General features: G+C 36.8%; 1 protein-coding gene across 1 annotated transcript; it reads left to right on the forward strand.

The window, feature by feature from the left end:
* Positions 1-407: 407 nt before the first annotated feature.
* LOC121251162 (ethylene-responsive transcription factor ERF023-like) lies at positions 408-1,276 on the forward strand. The gene has a single exon (XM_041150549.1). It carries the CDS (start codon positions 572-574, stop codon positions 1,130-1,132), a length of 561 nt encoding a protein of 186 aa, XP_041006483.1. The 5' UTR covers positions 408-571; the 3' UTR covers positions 1,133-1,276.
* Positions 1,277-11,312: the final 10,036 nt, after the last annotated feature.

Raw genomic sequence — 11,312 nt, forward strand, 5'->3', positions numbered from 1 at the left:
CTAATATTATCGATTTAATTTCAAACCAGCTTATTTTATGTCATGTTCGTATTGGATAACAGACTGTATCATATAAACCCTACTAGAGAATAGAAATTAATGTTTCATACAATTGATTGAGCTGTATATAGGAGATAATTATATACATGTGTGAAAATGTATAATTTACATGTTGCTAATTAGAATTTTTTTTCCAAATGTTAAAAAGTTTAACTTAAATATAAATGTAGCTAATTATCAAATAAGAATAGGTAGATAAATAAAATATAATAAATAATAAGTCCGTGCAAAGTTTTTTCAAAAAGGTAGGACCCACTTAACAAATATATATACTTGTTTTTTTTATAACGGGTCCTACCATTTTTTTTTTTTTTTGTCAAACGATTTGCACTAAAATTAGCACCCAGTTGTATCTATTAATACTCGTGACAATATTTCTGATCACTCTCTATTATGAAGTAGAGATATGTTTTCTTTCTTCTCCAAAAGCTTTTTTACTCTGAAAATTGCTCTCAACGGCACCAGCTACATGATACATTTTTAAGTCTTTATGCCACTGCTCCTAACGTAAATGGAGAAACAATATCCATGCACTCAAGATGCCCTTGCCTTGACTGTTGCCGCTACCGCCACCAGTACTACTAAAGCTGATCACCGAAAACCAGGCTCTCAGCGCGGCGGTACTCGCCACCCGGTCTTCCGTGGTGTCCGAAAGCGGAGGTGGGGGAAATGGGTGTCCGAAATTCGGGAACCCCGCAAGAAAACTCGCATTTGGCTGGGCTCTTTCCCCGCTCCAGAAATGGCAGCCAAGGCTTATGATGTCGCGGCATATTGCTTGAAAGGTCGCACGGCGCAGCTCAATTTCCCTGACCAGGCCGAGTACTTGCCGAGGCCGTCCACATGCACCGCCAGGGATATCCAGGAGGCAGCGTCGAAGGCTGCGCAGACCATGGCGTCATGGAACAAGGGACGCGACTCTGGGTCGGATGGCGAAGATTTTTGGGGGGAGATTGAATTGCCGGAGCTGACGACGAGTCCTGGGTGTCATTGGAACTCTTGTGAATGGTCGTTTACCGGCGACGGCACATGGCCGGACGGAGAGTTGGCGCAACCATTCATGGCATGCCTCTAATGTGAATTGTTTCGCTGTTTGCGTGGTTGTTAGGCTACATATATGCACGTAGATCCAATGCACTGGTTCTGTTTGGCTTGCTCATATATAGAAACATGGACACAGATACTTATCTCTGCGTAAATATACGTGTGTGTTTATATATATATATATATATATATATTAATTAGTTCTTGGCAAGTAATTAAGTGGAATGTTCAAATATATATCAAACCTAATTAAACAAGTAATTTGCCCTGTTTTGCGCATTCTACCGCATTAGTTATTGAATCTCGGCATTGTATATCAAAATCAAAGCAATCTCAATTAAATCTTAAAAGCCGATGACATGATTTGATCCATCTTTAAATAAAATGGAAGTGGTTTTGTTCTTGTCAAATGGTTTCCAAAGGTGGTAAAGGGGTTGATCTTTGTAAATACATTGGAAACAAAATTGTTGGTGGAGAAAGAGCAACACAAAAATGCCTCTTTTGGACGAGATTTTTCTTTCTAAAAAGTCTTGTGAGACAAAAATGTCCTTTTTAAGGCATAAATGCACCCAACTAGCTAGTGAGTTGCTATAAAAGAAAAAAAAATAGAAAATAATAATGATGATGATAAACCAAGCTAGGCATGCATTTCCACTTTCGCAGGTAGCTAGCGAGAGCTTTGCGATGGATCGTTGTGTTTTTCATGACTATATATAGTTGAACGGACTAATTAATTAATTTTTACTGAAATACGTACTAATTTTCAATGACATGATGATATACCACAATATAATTGAAATACTACGTATTTTTATTTTGAAACTACCTAATAATTATTCTAATAAAAGGGACCTAGCTATATTAATGTAACACACGAGGTACATACGTCGTTCGATCTCTCTCTCTCTCGCTCGCTCTCTCTCTTAACCAGTCTGAAAAATTCCTCACATGTGTTAATGCTTAATTTGTATCTTATGTGGTGTCAAGTTAAGGATCATGAAAGCGACAGAATTAAATCGTGACTTCGCTAGCTCCCCCACCTCCAGCCCACTTGTTTCGTGTCTTCTTCGATGATCCGGTCCTGCCAAAACATCACGTACAGTTGACAACTATTTTTGTTTTTCTCATTTTTCATGAAAGATCAAGATAGATTTTTCATCACGATTTTTTGTATATAGAGACCCACTGATCCAGATACTTAGTTTTTTTTTTTCAAAAGAAAGACGAGATGAGATGAAGTTATTAATACGATCGAGCAACTACAGTGAACATTAATTTTTCCGCTCCCTCTCTCTCTCTCTCTCTCTCTCTCTCTCTCTCTCTCTCTCTCTTTTTTTTTTTTTTTTTTTTTTTTTTTTTTTTATAATTTTTAATGATGAATTCCATCTTGGCAAGTACTTTCTTTCATTTGTTATATCACGAGAATGGTTTCCTTTTAAGGACACTCTAAGAGACCAAGAGTCTAAACAGGTTATAGTCGGTTTGTAATATCTTCATTACATATATGAATATTGTGTAATGGGCTCTGCTGACGACTAATTTGAGATAGTCAATCTCCAAGAAGATCAAGAAGGAGAGAGAGAGAGAGAGTTTGTTGTATGAATTTTCAGAGTAGTCTTCCCTTCAGTTTGTGGCTATAAATATTTCATTAGCTATTTTCAATGCGGTACCGTATTTACAACATATGAAAAAAACAACTTCACTTCACTTCACTTATTCACTCAGCACCTCACTAAACCAAACGACACCGTGCCATTTACTAACAATCTCAATTACAACAAACGACAACGTATCTCTCAAGTATATAACGAATAAAGCTGTCATGAATGCTTTCCTTCTTTCTTCTTCTTCCCAGCGCCATGTTCATCAAATTGAAGGAAGGATCAGATGAGGGATCGAGCTGCAAGGAGGTAATTAACTGCTGTACAGCTTTGTCTCCTGCATAGGTAGCCTTCAAATCTGCTAACCATGTTGGAGTTGGAAAGGATATAACAGCCAAAAACCTGGCCAGATTCTTCATCTTAACATCTTCTAGAAAAGGCATTAGCTACCTTGTTTTCCACTCCTGTCTTGTACTCAATGCAAAAATCATAGCTAAGAAACTTAGAGGGCCACTTTTGTTGTGAGGATGTGCTTACTTTTTGCTCTAAATAATATTTCAAGCTGTAGTGATCAATCCTGACTATAAATGAGCCTCCAAAGAGATATGATCGCCAGTTCTTTACTACCAACACCAGGGTCAATAATTCTTTCTCATAAATAAAGAATAGTGATTCTTACCCTTAAGAGCCTGACTGAGGAAGGCTATGGGCCTTTGCTCTTGCATCAAAACAGCACCAATACCAGTCCCACATACATCACATTCTATGACAAACACCTTTGAAAAATCTGGTATTAATGAAAGTACAGGAGGGTTTGTAACTACTACCTTGAGGTTATTGAAGGACTGTGTAGCACTTTCATTCCAAAGGAATGCATCTTTTTTCAACAAAGTTGTCAAAGGAGTAACAATTTGTCCATACCCCTTTATTAACTTCCTATAGCAACTTGTCAACTCCAAAAAATCCTTAGTGACTTCAAGTTTTTTGGAATTGGCCAACTAATCATGGATTCCAACTTCTTAAGATCTACCCTTACCTCTTCCTTGGAAATCAAGTGGCCCAAGTATTCGATCGCATCACAAGCAAACTTGCACTTGGACTTCTTGGCATACAATTGATGTGGCTGCAATGTCTGCAAAACTAAAGTCAAACGCATTAAATGGGACTGTAAACCCTTGCTATAAACAAGGATATCATCAAAAAATACAATGACAAACTTCCTTAAAAAAGGCTTGAACACTTCATTATGAGTCCTTTAAATGTTGAGGGAGCATTAGGGAGTCCAAAAGGTATCACAAGAAACTCATAATGCCCCTCATGTGCTCTGAAAGCTATCTTGTGAATGTCCTCGCTCCTCATTCAAATCTAGTGATAACCTACCCTGAGCACCAGATTTGAGAAAATGGTTGAACCAAAAAGTTCATCTAAATGCTCATCCAATACAGGATTTGGATATTTTTCCTTGATAGTAGCCTCATTTAATGCCCTATAGTCAATAGCATTCTCCATGTGGCATTAGACTTCCTAACTAGCAAAACAGGAGAAGAGATTGGTGATTGGATTGGTCAAATTACACTTGAGTCCAGCTACTCCTTAACAATCTTCTTAGTTTTAATTTTTTGATAACATGGGTATCTATAAGGCCTCATACTCACTAGAGATGCTTCCTACTTCAACTTTAATTTATGATCATGAGACCTATAAGGAGGTAAACCTGTAAGTTCCTCAACGATCTTTTCAAACTGTCCCAAAAGCTCAAGAATACTTCTAGGTTCAACAGACACGGATTCTATGACATTACACGTAATCAACTGTAGCCTCCCAAACATAATGTAAACAAATCAATAGTGAAGGTCATCCCTTGTATCTGCATACCTACTAATGTACATTCCCTGCACTTTGAATCATCTGTCCATTGGCTACTCTTACCTATATGGATTGATTTTGTTATATGGGCAGATTACACCTAGAAGCTATTGAAGTATCCACAAAATTGTGGGTATTGCCAGTATCTATTAGAATGGTCACTGTTCTTTTACTCAATTGGCCAACAAGTCTCAGTCTTAGGACCTAGAGCCCCCACAATAGTTTGGAGGCAAATTGAGTCTATTTCCCCCATAGACTTTAAGTTGTTCCACTTCATCTTCTGTCACTTTTTCCTTCTCCCAACCAATAACACTATCAGTACTATCCAATAACTCCATCCCTTCTAACAGAAATAATTTTGGCTTAAGGCACCTATGGCTTAAGGCACAAAAGTAGCATAGACCCTTCTTTCTTTTATCTTGCATCTAATCTTCAGATAACTTTTGACAAGGCATCTTTGCAATAGGTTGAGTTTTAGGTGTTCCCAAAATAGAACCAGTTTGTCCAGATTTATACACACTCAACCCTAGACCTAACTGACTAGAATCCATAGACCCGTTCCTCCAAGGTCTTCTAGTACTCAACACATATTGTTATTGGATTTTTGCCAATCCAAATGCATCATTCAAAGTAGTAGGATTTAACATCCTAACAGGCAACCTGACCTCATATTTTAGGCCACTCAAGAAGTAACTAAGTTTATTATTTTTAGAAATTCTCCTGATTCTATTAGAAAGCACTTCAAATTCAGCTTTATATGCGGTAACTATACTGACCTATTTTAGACATGTAAAGGCCTCCATGGGATCACCATATGGAGATGACCCAAACCTAACCAGCCTATACAAATTCCTAGCAAGAGTGAAATAAATGATCCTACCTCACTTGCATCTTATAAAAACCATATCAGTGGCTCTTCATCCATGTGAAAAGAGGCTATCATCTGACCAAGAGGAACTTGATGGTATAGGAAGTATTGATTGGCTCTGTACACCCATGCAGATGGATTATTCCCAGAAAGGCTTGAGAACTCCAACTTAATCCCCTTAATAAAGCCTCTGTCATAGTTTTCTCTGTAATGCACCTCACCTACACCTTCATTGAGATTAGTATTTCTAACAAAAGTTTGTGCATCTTGAAAATTTATATTTGTTGTCACATTGCCCTTTGAACCATTACAAGAAGTTCTCGAAATTTGCTGCAACACATCATGAAATCTTTTATCTTGGGTCTCCATGTCAACCTTAGTAGCCTCATGTTGCTGCACCAATGACGCAATTGCATCCTTTATCTATTTCAGCTGACATTCCTGCTGTTGTCGAAGGTAGTTCACTGAATCAACAATCTAAGCATAGGATCACATTATTTCCATTATGACAACTGATATGAATAGTAATGGGCCCTGCTAGTGACTAATTCAAGATATTCAATCTCCAAGAAGATCAAGAAGTAGAGAGAGAGAGAGAGAGAGAGAGTCTAATGTATGAATTTCCAGAGAGTAGTTTTCCCTCCAGTTCGTGGCTATTTATATTTCATTAGCTTTTCCCAATACGGTACCGTATTTACAACATATGAAAAAATAATATTACAAAACGACTTCACTTCACTTTTTCACTCAGCACCTCACTAAACCAAACGATACCGTGCCATTTACTAAAAATCTCAATTACAACAAATGACATCGTATCTCTCATGTATATAACAAATAAAACTGTCAATGTTTTCCTTCTTTCTTCTTATTCCTAGCGCCATGATCATTAAGCTCTTCTGCTATCATCCACTCCAGCATCCTTCTCGACCAATAACATATTGGAACTCTTTCTATCTCATCCTGTAATAAAGAAATTCTCAAAACGTCTTCAGTTTAGATGGACTTCTATGTATTTTCCATGAATATGCACTTATGCATGTAAAACATACAAAAAAAAAAAAAAAAAAAAAAAAAAAAAAAAAGAGGGAAGAAGAAGAAGAAGAAGAAATATTTTGACTCTTTGTTAATTTAGAGTCTTGGAAGTTGGAACTATATATACATATTATGAGTGCTGATTGCAAAATTAAGATCGATATGTAGAGAGAAGGATATAGGTTCTCTACATATTTAAAAAAAAAAAAAAAAAACTGTTTTTTCCTTCAGATTTTCTCATCAATCCAACCACTTCAAAGAGGGATGAATTTGAAGCGTGAACCAGTGTGAAGAGCATATTCCGTTCTTGCAACATCTAAGCAAATTTTAACAAACTCAATTTTTGAGTGGGAACCAATCAAGTAACTCTTTCTAAACCAAGCATTAGTGTTTGTCTCCTTGTAAAACAACACCACCAAAAGCCAATTTAATGCAAACCATAAGCCATGTTTGGTTTCACAATTTTGTAACAATAACACTGTTCATGCTCATCATTTTTCTTCTCAGTGTAATTTGTCCATTTGCTAAACAGTATTTGGAAACATTTTATGATTGTATCAAATTGGTGGAGAAACAATCATAAACTTATTTACACTGAGGAGTAATGGATGGTGACGGAACACTTTAGGTAGAGGAATATTGACTGAAAACTGTCACTCATATAAGATTGAGTGTTTTTATTATATTTAGAGTATACAAGATATTGAAAACCATTACAAGTTTTAATCAAAGCATAAACAATCACTTTAATATTGGAGATTAATCATTATCAGTTTGTGAAGGTTTATCTCTATCTAGTTGTTGGTATGGTTTGTCCTTGTGAGGCGTTTGCACTACGTTATCTGTGGAGGTAGTTGTTGCCGTTCATCTTTTCCTCCTTGCGGAGATCACACACTAGAGGGCTCGAAAAATTATCAACACGTGGAGGCCCAAAAGCCACCATTGGACTTGGACTCCCTTTTGTGAGCAGTAACCTCCCCTGCTTTGCCATCATCAATCTTTTGTTCCTCTTCATCATGGCTCCCTTCCATCTTGTCCCATAACTAGGCGTTGGCACAAGTCGCGAAGATTACTGGGTTTGTTTTTCGTCTATCCTGCAGTGGGAGAGAAATCACGATTAGGGGCTGGGTTTGCTTTTCGTTTCTCCTGCAGTGGGGCACATGATAGAGAAAGTATTAGGCCTATCTGGAGGTCACCCATTAGAGGGTTGCTGTTCGGAGTAAAACAGCCCAACTAGTTCTAAGATTTACTCTTAAAAATAATATGGTCGGAAATGGCCAATAGGGGCTAATTATTTGTTGTGACACATACCTCATGGCAACAAGTCAGTATTTGTGGCGATTTTGAACTCGCCGCAGATAGTCTGGTCACAATAGACCTTATTTCTTATTGTGAGGTGTAAATTGGTGGGAGATTATCTGCAAGTTTTTTAAAGTACTCTTATATTCGAAAATCTCTTTGCTAATTTTAAAGTCTACAAATCTCTTTAGAGAAAATTATTTTGAGTTTTCATTTATTTAAAAGATCTTGAAAATTTTAAAAAGTTGAAAACAAACAGACAAAAGCACGTCTTTCACTACTTCTCTTTAAATTTTCACATAGATGAACTATTTGACTCTAGGTTGGATTATGATTATCTTAACGGCTAGTTAATTAACAAGAACTAGAGATTGAGATTGAGAAAATTGCAAAAAAGCAAAATTCCAATTATTGTCTAAAAATAAAATATGTAATAAAATAAGAATCTTGCCAAAAATAAGGCCCAAATTAAAATAAAAATCATCTATAAAAGTGATTGAGAAACGTTTCCATAAAAGAAAAATAACTTAAATTGACTATTCACAGGGTAAATTAGCTGATTTCACGGTTGAAACGAGAACTTCTAGGCATAGTATAGTGACCATGACATGGGCACTGAAAATAGCTTTATGAATTGAGGTCATATGGGTGATTATGATGCTCATAATAGTTGAGGATCAATAATCCCATATTGTCTGTGGATAAGGTCTTGGATATATTTATAAATAATAAGCATAACTGTATTGTAGAACCGGTTTTATGAGATAAATTAGGATCATGAACTTTTTCATGGTATCAAAACCTATCACAGAACGAATGGAGGCTCACACTTCTTATCCCGTGACAAGAACCAGGAAACATACTGACCTGCACGTGAGGGAGGGTGTTGAAGAATAATCTCGCATTGCACGTGGACAAAGTCCCAGGCATGTTTATAAAGAATGAGTAATCATCTCTTGTTGAACTTGTTTTATGAGATAAATTAGATTCATGAATTTCTTTATGGTATCCGAGCCTGCTACAGGACGAATGAGAGGCCACACTACTTACCCCTTGACAAGAATCAGGAAAAATACTGACCTGCATGTGAGGGAGGGTGTTGAGGAATAATCTCATATTACATGTGGACAAGGTATTGGGCATGTTTATAAGGCATGAACAATTCTCTATTGTATAACTAGTTTTATGAGATAAGATAAGCCCATCAATTTTTTCAATAACTAAAGTTATGTCCAAAATACTGACACGTATGCAATATTGCCTCAATGCAAGGAATCTTCACATTTCCTGCCATATTTACGCTATCTACCTTTTCAAGGTAGTGCAGCACTATTAGTATAGAATATGTCAATTCAGTATCATCAAACCCAGATCTTCCTACGTTGCTTTTGTATTAGTGAGTTCTATTCATGTGACTCGAGTTAGGCTAGTTTTCTCTTTATCACTCTTCAAGATTATAGACACATTCTCTAATCTATCTACACACGTCAATACATTGGCAACATCATTAAAAAAGTATTATAAACCTAAACTATATAAATTTTTCTTGAGTTCAAATATAGTTTGGGTGTTTAAGGCAAGCAACGCATTTTGTAAATTTGGAAGTTGGCAAATTAAAAAAAAAAAATATTAAAAGAAAATGGCCTATATCAACTCTTGAGGTCCTCATCGATGGAGGAGACACAGACCGGGCTGGGTGGACTTTGATTCTTCTCTTGCAGTACTCAATGACAGAATGATGGGTGGAGGTTCTCTGTCCATATTCTAAATTGTTAATGTACCTTGTGCAGTAGCAGTCACCTGTAAAGACATGTGTGCAGCAAGTTCAAGTTTCTCATTTACAGAAGACAGATTTGGAAAGAACATCACCAACAGATCATGACAGCAAGTCACCAGATTTTAAGCCCTACAAACATGGAACTCAGCCCTTTGCACACGGCCAGCACTCACGCTCCACAATCCCATTGATCTAGTACACTCATGATATTTATGTAAAGTGTATTAATTCTTATCTTGTATATTAGTCATGAATGTATATTCTGTAAGATGTACTCTCACATTGTACCAATATATAATGCATGATATGAAATACATGATTCGGAATGTTGGCCAAACCACTTAATTTTCTTCAACTTGTTCATAAACTACTTAATAATTACTTCTTAATACAGCTTTCATTTCGACAATGGTGAATCTGTCATTATTTCTAACCATCCAAAGTCTTGGGATTAAGTTTTAAATTTTAATTTGATTCAAATTTTTCAAAGTTATATAAATTATTTTGTTTTTAGAGTTTTTCTAACGTTTGATTTACGTTATAACTTGGAGAAACAAAACGACCTTAGGAGTCTTCCACTGGTGGATTCCTAACAAAGTTGAAGCAGCTCTCAGTCAGGGAACATAATGAGGATCCTAAGCTCAATACCATTAGTGCAATTGCTATTAGAAGCGAGACTAACTATGTGATGAGGAAGAAAATTGATGCTGAGTCCTCCACATTCCATCTCTTCGCTGAGAGTAAGAAAAATGGGTCTGACGCAGAATGTAGCTACTATATGTGGAAGCAAAAGTTCCCTGTAAGACATGAAAACAGAGTGGAAAGAAGAATGGAAGTAGAAGAGTTAGTGATCATGTTGGCTTTTCCTCTTGGAGAGCGTCTCAACAGAGGGACCAGTTCACCTGGGATCTATGCATTTCTTCCCACAGAGATGGTTACTAACTTTCCTTTTATAATTCAGGCAGCTTTTCTTCTTGCATCGTCACGAGAAACAATTCTCTTGGACAGCAAGTGGAACCAAGGGATTCTTGACTGTGTTTCCTCCTCTTTTATTGATGCTTTTGTCTCCTTAGTTCGAACTTCTGAGAATGTTCCACCGACAAGTTTGATTTCCATGTTCAGGTACATTCCTGTCAACAGCTCTTCTTATCAAGAATTGAACAAATTGAGGAATTCAATCAAGGAAAAGCTTGTTAAAGAAAATATTGTCCCAAGTGAGTCGTACACGCAGCAGAAGTTCTTTCATAAACCATGCGAAGTCGGTAGGCTTATGCCGGATTTTTGGAACATTTTGGAAAAGGTAGGGAAGTAGGGGGTGAGCTTGCTTAATCTCTCATCCCATGGAAAGTATATACTGAGTTCTTCACTTGATATAGGGGAGTATGATCACATATTGAGTTTCTTAGGAGTGGAACCAGTCAACAATGAATGGTATGCCAAGTGCATCCAGAGTTCTAACCTTGTTGCAGGAGTCGCTGAGGACGTCTATTTGGAGATTTTACTATTTGTTGCCGAGAATTGGAAGTCAAAATTTGACAGCACCAAGATGAAAAGCATACCAATCATAAAATATTTGGGTGTTGATGGGGTTGTATCTTTGTGCAGCATAGATGAATGCAGAAACTCTAATAAGGTCGTGTCCTCATCTAAGTATTCTCGTCATTCTAGGTGGCTTATAAATTCGAACACGGAATTCCATTGTCTTGCCAGTCATTTTTTTATGCCACAAAACACACAAGAAGCTATTCGATTCTTTTCTAAGAAG

Source organism: Juglans microcarpa x Juglans regia, chromosome 1D (assembly GCF_004785595.1).
Source record: "Juglans microcarpa x Juglans regia isolate MS1-56 chromosome 1D, Jm3101_v1.0, whole genome shotgun sequence".
NCBI classification, from domain to species: domain Eukaryota; kingdom Viridiplantae; phylum Streptophyta; class Magnoliopsida; order Fagales; family Juglandaceae; genus Juglans; species Juglans microcarpa x Juglans regia.